The 15,656-nt window shown below is 49.5% G+C and overlaps 6 protein-coding genes and 1 non-coding gene across 7 annotated transcripts; 1 reads left to right on the forward strand and 6 right to left on the reverse strand.

The window, feature by feature from the left end:
- Window positions 1-1,130: 1,130 nt before the first annotated feature.
- Window positions 1,131-2,900, reverse strand: PV08_06030 (uncharacterized protein; the record flags this gene model as incomplete). The annotated part of the gene is made up of 1 exon (XM_016380369.1): window positions 1,131-2,900. One exon carries the CDS (start codon window positions 2,898-2,900, stop codon window positions 1,131-1,133), a length of 1,770 nt encoding a protein of 589 aa, XP_016236196.1.
- A 1,111-nt stretch (window positions 2,901-4,011) lies between these two features.
- Window positions 4,012-4,128, reverse strand: PV08_06031. Its single transcript, XR_001622127.1, has one exon. It is a non-coding gene; the product is annotated as a 5S ribosomal RNA (ribosomal RNA).
- Window positions 4,129-4,635: 507 nt separating this feature from the next.
- On the reverse strand, window positions 4,636-7,525 carry PV08_06032 (uncharacterized protein; the record flags this gene model as incomplete). Its single annotated transcript, XM_016380370.1, has 2 exons — window positions 4,636-6,972; window positions 7,019-7,525. The coding sequence occupies 2 exons, from the start codon at window positions 7,523-7,525 to the stop codon at window positions 4,636-4,638; spliced, it is 2,844 nt and encodes a 947-aa protein (XP_016236197.1).
- A 744-nt stretch (window positions 7,526-8,269) lies between these two features.
- PV08_06033 (uncharacterized protein) lies at window positions 8,270-9,250 on the reverse strand (the record flags this gene model as incomplete). The annotated part of the gene is made up of 1 exon (XM_016380371.1): window positions 8,270-9,250. One exon carries the CDS (start codon window positions 9,248-9,250, stop codon window positions 8,270-8,272), a length of 981 nt encoding a protein of 326 aa, XP_016236198.1.
- Window positions 9,251-9,977: 727 nt separating this feature from the next.
- On the reverse strand, window positions 9,978-10,920 carry PV08_06034 (uncharacterized protein; the record flags this gene model as incomplete). Its single annotated transcript, XM_016380372.1, has 3 exons — window positions 9,978-10,324; window positions 10,379-10,434; window positions 10,484-10,920. 3 exons carry the CDS (start codon window positions 10,918-10,920, stop codon window positions 9,978-9,980), a joined length of 840 nt encoding a protein of 279 aa, XP_016236199.1.
- Window positions 10,921-11,411: 491 nt separating this feature from the next.
- Window positions 11,412-13,989, forward strand: PV08_06035 (uncharacterized protein; the record flags this gene model as incomplete). Its single annotated transcript, XM_016380373.1, has 4 exons — window positions 11,412-11,692; window positions 11,744-11,991; window positions 12,036-12,121; window positions 12,181-13,989. The coding sequence occupies 4 exons, from the start codon at window positions 11,412-11,414 to the stop codon at window positions 13,987-13,989; spliced, it is 2,424 nt and encodes an 807-aa protein (XP_016236200.1).
- A 112-nt stretch (window positions 13,990-14,101) lies between these two features.
- Window positions 14,102-15,586, reverse strand: PV08_06036 (4-aminobutyrate aminotransferase; the record flags this gene model as incomplete). Its single annotated transcript, XM_016380374.1, has 3 exons — window positions 14,102-14,604; window positions 14,655-14,797; window positions 14,847-15,586. The coding sequence occupies 3 exons, from the start codon at window positions 15,584-15,586 to the stop codon at window positions 14,102-14,104; spliced, it is 1,386 nt and encodes a 461-aa protein (XP_016236201.1).
- Between the last annotated feature and the right edge of the window lie 70 nt (window positions 15,587-15,656).

The raw sequence follows: 15,656 nt of genomic DNA on the forward strand, positions 1-15,656 counted from the left end.
GCTTTTCTTATCGATACATATCCGTCTCCCTGTCGTCCGATCATGGTCCACGTACGCGAGAACGAACCTAAATATTGCTATCTAAGATAGGGGTCTACCTCAATCTTAGCATTTGCGTGCGAGACCCTGCACCTAACGTACGCATCGACATTATACCCTCAACATATGTGTGGCTGATGAGCTTGAAGTGATCCTGATGGTGTTCTAGTAAACAAGGAGTGTATGCTCCACCCAAAACAGCAACTGAGAGTCCAGCCTTTGTAGAGTTTGCTGGTGCACGTCCAAAGAACCCCTTCTTCGTAACGAAAAAGCAATCCTCAATGAATCCGGGGGTATTCTCCAATATTGTGTATTTTTGCCGTGTGTCGAACGCAGTCTGCAGTTGTGTCGAATCGAGCAGCATTAACGCTAGCTGGAGCCACTTGCAATAGCGATCTGGGATTCGCTCTGTACTAGGGTTTGGACGGCGTCCGAATACATACAACGGGATAAACAACGAGTACCAGAATATCGCGCTGAGAGTAAGAAGATGACCACACTTCTTTCCCGCATGCGCGTGACGAATGTACCATGTAGAGGTTAGGACGAGCCACATGGATTCGATATTGTCGATTTCGATTTCTTTGGCGTTTTCGCCACAAGCTTCGTCTGCTGCTTTGATGTCTTGGAGCAGTTCCACAACGGGCCTGGGGAGAACAATGTGGCTTGCTGACAGGGAGTTTGCTTCAGCGGTTGCAGCATTTTGCAGTCGTGATCTGCATGTAGCCTTTGGCGTGGGTAGAATCAAGGACACGGGGAGAGGATACTGGGCGAAGAGACTGCTTCCTTGAGTTTGCAACCATATCTCTTAGACCAATAACCAGCCAAATTGTTCCCACACGTCCATCAAAGCAAGAAGACATTGCAGATTCCGTCAAATACATGCCCCTGGATCAAGGAGGTCGTTATCAGTGCAATCCGAAACTTAACCTGGTACACAGCCTAGCAGACTCGGCACAAGTTAACTACCTGTAGTGAACTCAAGTGCCTCTTCACATGCCGCGCATAAGACGCCAGGAATAGTTTAATGAAATCTCATCCAAACTTATTCCTATTTAGATTCACGAGATTCTCCCCCCCCAAAAAAAGAATTATCCTATAACAACTTCTTGTGTTCTCCAGCCCTTGAAAGTGTCAGGTAAAGTCAACTTCACCGTGGAGTCGAGAGATGTCTTCGAAAGGTAGAATCCATCTATGCGCTCGAAATGAAGGGAACCTTCTGGCTGGTAGAGCAGTAGGATTATCGCGTCATGATCCGACTGAGACAACATCAGTAATGTGAACTGGAAGAAGCCATTATCCGCCTCGTTCATCCGGTAAGCATCCCGCGTGAGCCCAATCGCACGCTCTCGAAAGATCCGAGTGTCGAGCTGTGTCGCAAACAGCTCAACTATGCCGTCTTCATTCTCTCCACATATGCTGCAATCTGGGGAGATTTGTACATCCAGTGTTGGACCGCAAATACGGAAAAAGAGAGGCGAAGACCCCGACTTCTCCCGAGCAAGTATAGAATCCTGATTTCCATTCCATAGCAGCACACACCCGTCGGCATATTCCACACTAACATCAACGATCACCTTCTGCCCGCGAAAGTAACCGCCGCGAGAGGAGATCTTTGGTAGCTTCCATCCCGCCCATGTCCAGCTTGGGAATCCTAGTCGTCGTCTCGGCTCTTGTCCTTCTTTGTAGAAATTGGTGGACCACCATGATAGGCCATGGACTAAGGCATCCAAATCACTCTCAATATCCATAGTATGGAATATTGGAATCCCACAGAGACTTTTCAGTTCCAATGGGAACATCCGCTCAAAAGCGGCAAGCACACCCCTGAAGGCATCTAGTATGTCACTCTCAAACGTGAGAGACCTTTGAAGGTACTCAGTGAGGCGTCCTTCAAGGTCATCCACGCTCTTTCCGAGTCCACGAAGGGGAAACACTCTAGAAATTTCCACATTGTCTCGCATCCGCACATTCTTGTAAACATGCAAGCCTGTGAGTGGTGCACGGATGCTCTCGAGACAATGCATAGCGCTACACTGAAAATACACCTGCGTAGCGGTGAATACAAGTTTTCGTCGAGAGAGGAGTCCTTCTTGGTAAGTCCAGCCTCGACTGTTCCACTTCGAATTTAGGATCTCTGTTCTCACATATGGAGTGTACACAAGAGTCCTGTCTCCGATTTTCACGCAGGGCTGAGTTTCTCTTGTAGTGGCGCCAATTCCTGGTAATCCGTAAGGACAGTCGCTTCCCGCTGTGGCGACAACCGTGACCATGGAGTGCTGGTAGATCTCCCCCATACTCTTGATCTGTATCTGCTTGTTCGCGGCATCATCAAGTGGAATGCAATACCGATCTATCCATAAATACCGGTAGCCGAGGTTTATTGTCAAGATGATTGTATCCTCTATTGTACCCGGTGCGGGATTTGGAATGATACCGTTTCGGACTGCCGATTCATCCTTTGAACTTTCCCAAACATAGCTGAGGGTCATGTATTGCTTAGGGTGAGGAACGTTATCCCAAGAAACGATTTTGCGTTCTAAGCAGTCTATCACGCGAAAACCTGGAGGAATTTGCATAGTAGATTTCTCCTTGCAGAGAGTCTTGTGGTTGTTGTGACAAAACTCTAGCCATTCCTTGATAATAGAAAGGTCGACTTGCGGCTGTATCTGACGGCCGCAGAAGCTTTCCAGCGTCTCAGAAAGCTCCATAATGATACCTTTGGTATGGCGGAAAGCATGTGCATAATTGTCAGAGCTGGGAACAACTTTGAAAGCCGGTGAATCCTCGAAGTCACATTGCCGTGCACCAAGCTCGCCCTTGGCCGAAAAGACGCGAAGGTAGTAGACCGGATCGACCATGGTTCCGTATGATGGTGGTTCTCTTGTATTGCAGAAGAATTGACACAGGGTACAATTATTTTGCATATTGATACGGGACAATGAAAACAGCTGATTCCCCCAGATCTTGTAAAGTTTCGGGTCTCTCCTGTCTTCACCAAAGATCCCTTCAAAGTCAATCTGTTGACATCTTTGGCATATCTGGTCGGTCTTTTTCGTCCTCTCTGAGGCTCCATCATTGCTGGACTCTGCCTTGACCGCACTTTGTTGACTAACTTCGATCCGTGGACGCTTTCCGTAAGGTGAGACGAAACCTCGAGCCTGCCTCTTCGCTGATGAGCTAGGCATAATTCCTTCCGAAGGCCTCGACCTAATCCGGCTCTTGCGCACGGAGTCCTCTTCTCATTATCCAATGTATCATTGATTGGAATCAAGGTCGGACGACTGACATGTCCAAGGAACATAGCGCTCTTGACTTCCAATGAGCGAAGTGTGGCTCTTACATCTTTGGAACCTCGGCTTCGTTTTCTGGGTCAGTGCGCTACTCGGGGTCCTCAGGTTCGGACCGCGATTAAGCCCTCATTGAGAATCCACCCCTCACAAAACTGCAGGTTCGAACCTCCAGTCTCTGCAGCATTTCATTCTGGTTCGACTCGAACAGATGCAACTTGCATCGATCCAAAGGCTTCTTCTTTTCTCGGATCGATACCGAAGTGACTTGAGGGCGTCTACCAAACTGCGCGTGACCTTTAGGGAAATCCCGTTAGAGTAGACTTCGGCGTACCCATATTCTCGCTTCCATTCGTACCAAAGTACCTGGCAGTCGAGAGCGTTGCTGAGCCTCACCCGTTTTATGAAGCACTGTTATCGTACCGATAGGTTTGGGTTCTCCTGCCTTTAACTCAACCAGTCGGAACGCGACAACATTTGCCGCCGCGGCTGACAGCCTGACGAGTCAATTGACCTCCTTTCTTGCAAGTTGGGAGATAGGCTGAACGGACAGAACGATCTTATAGTGAAAGCTTTGGCGTAAGATTTCTTCAGCACTCTTACCACGGCATGACTGCCTACTACACCCTAAAAAGGAATTAAGCAGAACGGCAATAAAGAAACCCCCCAGAAAGATAAAAAAAACAATCAACAGTGGAGCTTCGCTGCTCGTCACCGATACAACTACTGAGCCACCGGCGTGAGGTTTAAGTATGGCTGAGCGGACGGGAAGCCCTGCTTTCCTTCACCCTATGGTCGATTGCGGATGTCGAATCGAAAGATCATACTGATATAGTTCATACAGACGTGTATCCTAGTGCTTCTCCGTGGAACAGAGAACACGGGGCTACCCACATAGTAAAGTGGCCAGCGTAATTGCTTGTCTCATGCGGTCATCTTTGGCAGAAAATCGATACTCTCACTCGGACTTGGCTCTCTTGGTAGGGATGTTTGGAACAGCTATTGTCTGATTATCTGGGTGCACTATCCTATGCTCTTGCTAAAGTTTTACTACCTACTCCTCGTAAACAACAATCCAAGAATCAGCACCTCCTGAGTGTTTTCATACAAGGTAGAAACTCATAAACATGTAATGAGACCTCGAATTCTTGAGGCTCCGAGGGAAAACTGGTCGATACTTCCAATCAAAATTTGGATTCTTCTCAAGTCTTTCACATCATTTTCGGATAGATTGATCGCGTCAAAGGATGGGTTATTGTCCAACGGAAGCAGTAGCAAGACTCCAAATAAGAAGTGTGAGAAGCTATCAAATCATAGCCTGCCGCTTTTTCTTCTTCTCGGCATTTGTCATCGATGCACCATGATGGTCGTGCTGTTGTGGGATTGTTTCCTTTTTTGGCGTGCTTTCGTCTTGTTCCGCCTGTTGTGGCATTCTTTGTCGCTCTTGTTCCTCTTTTGCCGTTCTTTCCCGAGTCTTTCGATATGGCCCTCTCGGACCCCTTGGTCGACCTGGGCCTCTCCGTTTCGAACCCGATTCCTTTGTCTCTCTCGCTGTCGTGTTGGAGTTTTGTTCGGAAGTCTTTACAAAGCTTTTCGTCGAGCTTCCCCTGACTATGTGTTGAGCTCTTTCATCACAAATGCTTTCTGATGTGACTTTCGTATTCCGCTTCGGTACTGTTTTCTTCGGCTGGCTTTGCTCTGCTGGTGAGTGTGTGGCCTCTTCACCCTCAACATCTTCCTTCAGGGCACCACGTGGTGTTGCTACGATGTCGCTTTCGGAATTAGAAGAGGCGCTTGGAGTCTTAGCCTTTGTCTCCTCCCCACTGCGCACAGAATTTTCGACCTTGGATAACGATGTCTCTTTGGCATTCTTACACAAGAGTGTGATTTTCGGCTTCTTCGGAACCTCCAGTATGGCAGACTCCGCTCCGGCTGCGCTGGGGCGGGGGTCTGGTTTGACCTTCACCAACGGTACAACAGACATCAGACCGGCGCGACTTACATTTCCATCATGAGGAATGTCTTGGGTATAACCAATGCTAAGCTCACTTTGGTTCTCCCACAACTGAGTATGAGCTTCGGCCCCCCAGTGTGCCTTGGAGATCTTCAATCTCCTGGGAGGGTTACGAAGGAGCGCTTGGTATGACTCCAGGTACTCATTCTCCGAGATTGGTGAGTAGGAAGGCGATCTCAAGCATTCAGCAACAGTCAGCGAAGCTCGTGACGAAAGCTGGAGAGTATCATCTGACGCCAGAGGCATGGTGCTGGCTGGTTCATCGGCAGGTCTGCAATTGCGAGACGAACTCAGGCACCGCTGCCGAGACAACTTCGCCTCTGCATGGCGTAAATGTTCGTTATTGATGTCGTGAGTAACAATACTTGTTGGAGGTGTCTTGGGGGTTTCACCTATTGTCCTCGGCGACTTGAGAGAATTCGTGCACCTTGCGTCCCGTGAAGCTTTCCGCTTATGCGGCAGAGATTCTGGTTGCAGTGGGCAGATCGCATGTTGTATTGACTCGAGTGTGGGGGAATCTTGCTTGTCGAAAACCGGGCTCTCTGCTATTGTCCTGTCCATGAGCAGGCTTTTACTGAAACCAGACATACTCGTGTCTAGCTTAGCCAGTGAACTTTTGTTTTCTTGATCGAGGTGTCCAGCCTCCACGGATGGAGCTTGAGCAGCTGGCTCGAATTGTACAGCAGACAAGGGCAATGTATTATCGGTTGATCTATGCTTTTTCTTGAGAATACGAGCCAGGCCATCCTTGCCTTGAATTTTGAGGATAAGGTTTGATGGATCCGGTGTCGATGGGACCACATCTTCCTTCGATAATTGTCCCAGTGCTGTAGATTTAAGCTTCTCGCTTGATTTGGAATGACCGATATCCACGATAGTTTCCGATGAGCTGTCTGGGACTAGAGCGGCATTGGCGAGGGGATGTCGAGCTGATTTACTAGGGTTTGCAAGACTCGAAGCCACATATCGACGTTGGCGTGTTGATGTGCTACCTATTGGTGCACTAGAATGCACTCTCCCCTTCCTTGGGATTAGCTTTCCACTGATGTTCTTCCTGACAGTCGTGTGATCAATTGGTGAGGATCGATGTATGCTAGAACTTCCCGCAATGACCTCTTCATTTTCGACTTCTGGTAGAGGCGGGTCGTTTGAGTCAAGAAGAGAGTCGGAACGTGGAATGGGATCTGTTGCCAACGAGGGAAGGCGGACGAAGTACTGGCTTCCCTGGGGTTCTGAGGGATCTGGTATCCACGACCCAAGCAAGTCACAAACCATTCCACGCCTGCATAAATAATTCTCGGCGTCACGTATCTCTGACTGAAAAGCGAATTCGAAACTGCTTGCAAAAGCCATGTAATCTGCGAACTCCTTGAAGTTCTCGGCATCGATGGAGATATCCTCAGTAAAACCCGGCACATAGGCGGTACCATTCCAGGCAGAATGCCATATATCGGCAAGAGAAGCTGGGTGGGCTTCGCGAAGAGAGGCTGCCCTACTAATCTGACTGAATTCTTCTTCTGTCAAGCCAAGCAACTGGACCAGATGCTTTGTAGGATGAAGTCTCGCCAAAGACGTGAAGATGTGGTATTGTAGGGACAACGGCAGAGCATTCCACATAGCAGCATCTTCCTGTGGTGTGTTAGTCTTGCAACTATAATGGAGAGAAAGAACCCACGGTGCGATAGGTGTCGGACACCACGCTACCATCGGCGACAGTGGCGGTGTTAAGCGCCGACGAATGATCGAGATTAGGTCGTGGAAGCTGGTCGCTGTATACCGTCGCAGTCACAGGCACTTGCAAATCTTCTTGGATCGCGTCTGTTGATGAATCAGGGGAGCGAGCGACAAGGCTATGGGTTGGGCTGCTAGAACTTCTGGGGACGCTTGCTTTTGTTTTTGAATCTCGAACCGGATCTCCAACTGTTGAATCTGGCTGCTCTTGTAAGTCAGACGGAGGATCGGCGATTGACTCGATGTTAGGCTGTAGATGATGAGCCGACGGACGTGATGAGGACAGCGGTAGCGAAGGAAATTGTGCTGGAGGATGGTCAGGATTGAAAGGAATGACTTGGCCTCTGAGCAAAGAGGGATAAGCAGGTCTGGTTCCATTGCGCGCCCTTGGTGGGCGTGGATCCTCGTCCTCATAACGAGTAGGAATTGTAATCGTTCGTCGCAAGCGCATGCTGATTAGGGCGGAAGATATTCTCTTGACGAGTGAGGCGAGACGTGGACCCGGCAACACCTGCGGCTAGTGAGAGTCAGCAACGAAGATGTGCGTGGTCGCTCACCCAGGGTGTAGCCAGACGAATGAAGGTGTTTTAATAGTTGAGTGATACGATCGTTGCCCAGTATGGTAGATCGTGGCGAGATACCAATTTTCTTGAACAACACTGCCTGCTTCTCACGGGGCAGGAACGAACAATGGCAAGCTCTTGCTCACTGTTCTGTGAAAGGAAGGTGTGACCTACAAAACAAAACAGGAAGAGTGAATGTTTGTGCCAGTGAATACGCCTCCATAGAACAGTAGTCGTGTTAAAGGCAACAAACCAGTGCAGACTCCCTCTCGTTTCAGGCAGATTTCTGATAGCCAGTTGCCGCCTGCGCATGTGCAAGATGTGACGGTCCTTTTCTTTCAGCCAAATGTGGAACTGACGGAACCTATTTTCTCTCGATTTGACATTTTATTTGTCGTTCGAGACACCGTTGACCCTGCCGACTGTAGGGAGGATACGTAGAGTTTATACTGATCGTCTCCGATATCTGAAGACTTCGCAGTCACTGGGCTCCTAGGCATCATCGTGTCTGGGGAGTGCCAATGTGATTTCAACCTGTCTCAAGAAAGGTGATAGGACAACAATGAAGCCCAGACATGCCAGCTCCTTTTGCATCAAACCGTACAGTGCACCTAGACTCAGTATAACCTTTCTCAATTCATTGAATCTGCATATGGGGCGATGCCCTGTCTTGTCATTGTTTCCACCCCGTCTAACTCATCCATGTTAATGTCCATGTCGTCGAGCTCATTGATGCCTCGTTTCGCAGGCCTCGCCGCAGAATTTGTGTTGTTTTCTTGTTGGCGACTTCGCGATTCGGCGGTACTAGCAGCGTTCACTCTAGAAACTTGGCGCTCTGCCTCAACAATCCGTTCGAAGTTCACCAACATTTGTTTAGCTGCATCATCAGGAGCAATGCAGAAACGTTGGGACTGGATGATATGGAGTGCTGAGATAGCACTTACTCCAAACACTGCAATCAAGTACGCCGCAATCAGATTCGCTGACCTCCCGTTTCCAGACTCACAATAGACAAGAATCCTGCCGCGAATATCGGATGCCGCTTGAATTGGCATTCTGTCACAGCTGGCTTGCAGATGGTCGTTCATGGCTTTAATTGTTGGGCGCAGCTTCGGAAACAAGTCGTACGAAGCTTCGAAATCGCAGGTCATCGTTTCAAGGCCTGCCACTGCGGGCAGCGTGTTTGGATGGAGGAAGTTGGGTCTTGTTTTGACTGCAGCACTGCTTCGTGTGGCGATCACCAAAGTAATTCCAGCTCTCCTAATGAAATCAGGGTCTTTGGCAGCGCTAACAGGTCCCAAGAAAAGATATGGCAAGATGCTATGCGCCAGTCTGCGCATTTCGTAGGTCCAAGAATGCATCTTGTGCTCCATGACTAGCATTTGTAACTCGTTCAAGGAATTTAAAAATGACGGATCCCCGTAGCTGTTTGTGGTGTGTTCAAAGTGCCGTCGTTCTACGCTCAGAGTCGCTGTGTGATGTCGATTTTCCCAGTTCAGCGCTGGGGGAGGGATGTGAACTCGAGGCGGTTCTAAAAGGCGCTTGTTGCTGAATGGTGTTGTGCGGACGTAGACATCCCGCCCCAAAGGGGAATCGCCCAGATTGCCTGCCATGGTTGATGAGGGTCTGAGGGACTGGGTCAAGCTGCCTGCTGATGGAATGACGGTAGACGAGAACTTGGGAGTACCGAGATGCTGAGTCCTGGTATGACTCGCAGCAAGGAACAGAGTAGCCTGAAGTCCGTTCTACTGTTCCACTGTGCCGGAGTCTGAAGAACGTCGGGTGGAGACCCAAAACCATTGAGCAAGGCCTGGGAGACCCGACGAAAGAAGATCGCGCATGAGGCTAGGTGTAGTTGGCGCTCATGCGTGGGGTGGTGAATGATTGTTATCCCGAAATCCTGGAGCAGTTTGAGTCGACATCGGATAGATTCCAACACGCAGCAATGGATAGGCTATGTGAGACTCTTTTCACTCTTGATCGGGTCCGTCTGTTAGGTGGAATCGGTTCCCGGCCAAATGATATGGATCAGCAAGCAGCGTACTAAAGGTCGATGAACAATATCCAGGAAGAATGCCAAGCACGGGAAAACTACGGCAAAGCGCGCCTTGCAAGACGACGCAGCAGAGGGTGATTTGTCCAACACACGATGTTCAACAAAGGTTTCATGGCTAGATGATTCGAAGAAACTCAGAGGCTCAAGAGTGAACGGCCATTCGATGAGGCATTTTAATTATGTACTATACAGTGAGGCAGATGTTAAAACAAGAAGCACCATTCGTGCTAACAAAGGCTGGAATTTCAAGGCTCCTTGAAGCTCTCCTCTGCCAGTGCAGGGCTCTATCTTTGTTTATTGTCGGTCTGGGTTTCACCACCCTTTGGGTTTTCTGACGCTTGCTGCGATTTCTCCTGTTGGAACTGCCGCTGAATTTGCCATAGCGCTCGTTCAACTTCTCCGCTCAGTTCTGGAACACCGGTCGCTTTAGCCACAACGTTATGACTGTCGGCAGGCAAGATAATCTGCTCCGGGGGAGCACTACCATCCAAGATTTGAGAGCGGGTCAGAAATTTGAAGTCGGGAGCATCAGGAGCCACTTGTTCATACAAATCCTCGAGTTCTGGGGATGAGACTGGCCGGTATAACCGATGGTCGAGAATGAAATCCAGGTGGTCAGAACCTTTCAGCGCTACCTCCTGTCAGCTCACGCCACAATTTGCTAGGATAAACGACGAGCCCTTACCTCTCCAGTGAGACCAGCATCGGTAAACGAGGTAGAAGAATGGGATATTGGGAATTCTAAGAATCTCAGTCAAAGTCGCGCGGGACGTGAATTGGAGACTCCTACACTGGGACCAAAATGAAAGGTACTGTAAATGGCATGGCCACCATGCTCCCAATGAACCGATTCCAGTGTAGCTGTTTTCTCTCCCGCGCTAGTCTTGCCATGACTTTTGGAACGTCTTCCTTATGCATCACATTCCCAGGATAAACCACATCAAATTTTTCATTTTTGGTGATTTGCTCTGCCTGGAGCTTGGGGTTGGATGGGGGAAAGCTTTTCAGTCCCCATTCCTGATATGGTATACGCTGAAGGCCTTGGTTGCCGTACTTGACAATCTGCTTCCTCCATCCGCTTTGTGCAGTCTCCCATTGCGCCCATGTCTCGGCAGCCTTTTTCGTGATTCGGTCAGGTATGCTCGCCTTTGCCTGAGGATTCGGCGCTGCACGCTGGCAATAGATCAAGGCTTGACGCGTTGTCAGTGGGAGGAGAAAGATCCGCATAGCAGCAAGTGAGGATGAAAGAATCGCGCACAGCACGGGGCTTTATTGTCGCAATCTCACCATGGCGAAGTGGAAGACACGAAGGAGTGACCGGATACAAGAAATGTGTCACTTTCGAAGCAGGATGACAAGGTTGACGGGGACAGGTCGCCCTGCGAATGAAGCTGGCGAATTTGTGGCCTTTGGACCTGCGCTGCGCTTCGGCCTGGAAATCCATGAGCAAAGTTGCTATTCGTCTCCGACGTCATGGTTTCATCACAGCCATTGATTGGTTGAATAGATTAAGGCCAGTGCTAATTTCATTTGTGCCGTTACCTCGCGCTGCTTTAACCTGCATGTTCGTGGATTCAGTTTCCGAGCCAAATTTCCACTCGCGACGTTTGACAGTTCATCCTCTCGACGACCCTCAGCATAACGGTATAGGCAAGCATGAGACGTGACGCAGGATCCGAACTCAGGAAAAGATTTGTTTCAGAATACAAGGGTCCCTCATGACCGATGAAGATCAAGAATCGACTCCGCGAAGGCATGAGTCACGGCTCGCCCGGCGCGATGCATCTCCCATTGATAGTCAATCATCAAGGCCACGGAAACAACGTCGGCTAGCCACCGAAGAGAGACAGCGTGCTGTACGGGCTTGCGACGGCTGTCGGAAAGTCAAGGAGAAATGTGAAGGTGGTGTTCCATGCCGCCGCTGTAGCCACTTTGGGAGGCCTTGTGAGTTCAAGGTCCTGCCCTCCAAAGTACCGGGCATAGTATCGCAACAGGGGAGGTATGTCTCTCTACCCTGGTGGTGTTACGCAAGCTGATGTGAGTATTCTAGTCTCGAAGCACCCGAAGTGCCTATCGACGAGGTCCTCGAACGCTCCAGGTACTTGGAACGTATCCTGAGGCACAAGCTCCCACAGTTTGATCTCAGCACTCGGAATCTTCGAGATGAAGCTCAAGCTCTTGATCCTATGAGTGTCTCTCGCACTGCCTGTGCAGACCAACCAACAGGTCAGGATGAAGGTGACCTTGAGATCGAGGACGAGCGGGCCACGCTTGACCCTATTACGGAAAACGTTGCTCGTAAGGATGAGAACCTGGCAATTTTCGCCTTCTAACCTCAACAGATTACTCCGGGGAGTTTTCGTACTGGAATTTCTCTATGCGGATAAAAAAACACGTTAATGCTCTAATGCTAACTTCCGACGATCAGGTAAATTGCTTCTGGCCCTGAAGAAGCAAAAGAAGTACATCTGACATATCTTCTTATAGACGTCTGCGGACCCACCTTACCACTCACGTGAAGCACTCCTTTCAGAAGCCCGCAATCTCCTCGAGACGCTTTCCTGTGTTCCCCCTCGCCAAATAGCGGAGTTTCTCGTTCATGTTTTTTTCAAGCATGCAGCTATCAACTTTTTCTACGTTGATAGGTCCTGGCTTAACGATAAAATTTCTCAGGTATATGACCGACCTTCGACACTGACTTCGAGGGATGGTGCTACTGCGAGCATTGTTCTGATGATCTTTGCCGTTGGTAGTCAATATGCCCATCTGGAATCTGTCGATCGACAAGGTAGTGCCAAGGACTCGTGCGACCATGAGGCTGGCAACATGTTCTACCAACATGCACTAAAACTGCTCCCTGATATTATACATCTAGGCTCTTTGGAAAGCGTGCAGGCTTGCCTTCTATTTGGCCTATATGCACTTCCGCTCGATGCTTCTGGACTTGCTTACGTCTATTTGAACATGGCAATAAAACTGGCCATGCAAAACGGTATGCACAGGAACATTCCGGGCAATACATTCAGTGCCACAATCAAGGAAACAAGGAATCGTGTATGGTGGACGGCATACTGCACAGAGAAGAAAATCGGGATTTTTCATGGCCGCCCATTGTCAGTGCTTCCTTCAGATATCGATGCGGCTCTACCTCGAGATGATCGAGCAGACATGTCTAGAATCCCGCATATGCTAGTATCAATCCGACTCATGGATCGCCTCGGCGCGTTGTCGAACGAGATCATGCTGCTCCGGAATTGTCAGAAGCACGAAGTTTCCGGCATCCTCAATCGATTGGTCGCAATGAAGGATGACCTGAGGTCCTGGTGGGAATCGCTACCGACAGGTCCAGCTGGCCAGAAAGTCTCACCTCAATCACCACACTTTCGTCCCAACACCCATCTTCAGCTGGAGTATTGTCTGTTGCGCATGTTTGCTGGAAGGCCTTTCCTTCTTACCCTTACGACAGCAAATCCAAGCCCTCCTTCAACGACAGAGAGTCACAGTACTCCGCATGCGACAAGGAGTTCGACAGGAAAAGCGCTGCCAAGCTCGAACTCAAAGGGTAGCTCGCGCACCTCTATCCTCGTTGATGACTGTGCTCAAGCCGCAAAGGAAGCGATAGACATATGCGTATATCTTCGTTCAACTGGGGCCGGCCTTGCGCGAGCGTCCTACGTGGAATACAGCTCCTGCCGAGCTTCACTACTGGTTTTAATTGCCTACTGCATACAGAACCAAACAGACGAGTTCTATGACACTCTCGGAAAAGGACTAGACATTATCCGCGAGATGTCGACGGTCGGTGAATCGGCGAAGAGTGAAGTATTTTTGATCGAATCTTTGGAGCAAGCACTGAAACGTTTGCATTTCTTTCGAGAGAAGTCAAACCCCAACAAACATCAAAGCCCTTTGAACCCTGCCTCTGGGTACGAGAACTTCAGGCAGTGGACAAGAAATTCGACCACAAAGGATAATTCAGACATCGCCACACAAGATCCTTCGCCCCCAAGTCAAGATCACCAAGGTCCTGGGAAGAGTTCGCCGTATGCGAATGCAATGCTACCGAGCTCACGCTTGTCCCATATCAGCAATGACCTCTGGCAGGAAAGTCACCCTTTCAGCAGCAACGATGCTGAGCTTCATGGACTGAACAATCTGCAATCTGCCGCTGGTTCCGCGTTTTTTGCGATGGAAAACTATGCTCCTGCTTTGGATGGCTTCGTTCATCCAGAAAGTCAACTACTGGAAAATTTCTTGGCAATTCCAGACTACGAATTTCCTTTCCAAACGGAATGAGAACGCACGTATGAAAACTCCACGATCATGCACTCGAATTCCAACAAGAGATCATAGGCGTCGCAAGCTCATTGGAACACCAATAGCAGTTCAAGTAGTCGCCATGAGGAATCTACTTAAGCGCTCTCTCCAGTGTCTGGACCAAGCGAGGTATGTGATTCTCCTCGAAGATAAGCATAGGTCTCAGTCGTACTGTTCTAACTCCACAAGTACCGATGTTGACCCCAAGGCTTCTCATTTTTCCGACCAGGGCGGCAGCGTCTCCTGTGTCGAACGCAATATAAGTGCCTTGGCCCTTTCCGCGCAAATTCTGAATATCGCCCGGAAATCTCTTCGCAAGCGTTGCGAGCTCGGTATAAAGCTTTTCGCCGACTTTTGCGGTTTGCTCGACAAGGTTTCTGTCAATTATCTCACTGATGACGGCATTACACATCAAGACACGTGCAGGGTCACCGATCCAGGTGTTGAACTGTCTGTATGCCTTGTCCGGGGTCAGGCTATCATCACCAAAGAAATAGCCCGCCGTTTGAGCTTTTTTGGAAAAAGTCACCATGTCCGGTGGGCTACTGAGATGCCAGTGCTCATGAGCCCAAAATCGGCCTGTGGCACCGAATCCTAGTGACGGTATCAGCTTCTCGCCATGGCGATGAAGATGAATTATTTACCTGTTTGTACCTCATCAGCGATAAGCATTATGCCGTGCTTCTTTGTGATATCACGAAGTCCCTGGAAGAATGCTGGAGAGGCATGATTGTCGCCACCTTCGCTTTGGATAGGTTCTACTATGACAGCTGCCACCGGACAATACCTGTGATGGATGTCAACAATGGCTAGAAGAGGCCCTCTAACATGCTTACCAGGTGGTAATGAGCTCATCAACCTTTTTGAGGCAAGCCTCCTCTTCAGCCCTGTTTGCCTCGACGTTCTCCTCAAGAGGAAACTTCAAGGCCGGAAATGGCGCTTGAGGCCACTTAAAGGCAGGGATGTCTAGTTTGTGAACTGCCTTTGACCGAGTAGTAGACAAACTGCCAAAGCCTCGGCCATGGAAAGAGTTTTTGAAGCTGAGTATGGCCAGGTCGGGCGATCCAGGAGCTGAATTGTTCATGCAAGACTCGATCTCTTCTTGGGACCACTCGACGCCTTCACCCCTCTGCCGGCGCATGTAACGCATGAAGGCAGCTTTGTAGGCAAGTTCATTTGCCTCGGATCCGGATTGAGCTGTGAAGACCTTATTGTGGCCTTTGGGTGCAACACGAAGGAGGCCGTCTTTGAGCTGGGCGAGCCAACCTTGAGCCGGGAAGTTTCCGACAGCAGGGCGATTGACAAGCGCAGTGACCATTTCTGGGGACTTTGCTGTTTCGATCAATGTGGCATTGTTGTAGCCAACAGGAATGGACGCGATTTGAGAGTACACATCGAGGAACTCATTGCCGTCAACGTCCACAAGGAAATTGTCGTGGCTTTTGGCATAGTCAACGACAAAATACACGGCCCGAGAGTCCCATACCGGGTTCAGCTTCTCAACGGTCGACTTGGATACGGGTCCCGGCACTTGTCTGTGCTGGAACGTGGATTCTTCGAGTATGCGGCCTGGCATGATGAAAGATGAACGGATACAGGAGCGACCGTAAAGTTCCTAGTATTTCTAAATAGTGCAAATTTCCCAA

This window comes from Exophiala spinifera (assembly GCF_000836115.1).
Source record: "Exophiala spinifera strain CBS 89968 unplaced genomic scaffold supercont1.4, whole genome shotgun sequence".
Taxonomy (NCBI): Eukaryota; Fungi; Ascomycota; class Eurotiomycetes; order Chaetothyriales; family Herpotrichiellaceae; genus Exophiala; species Exophiala spinifera.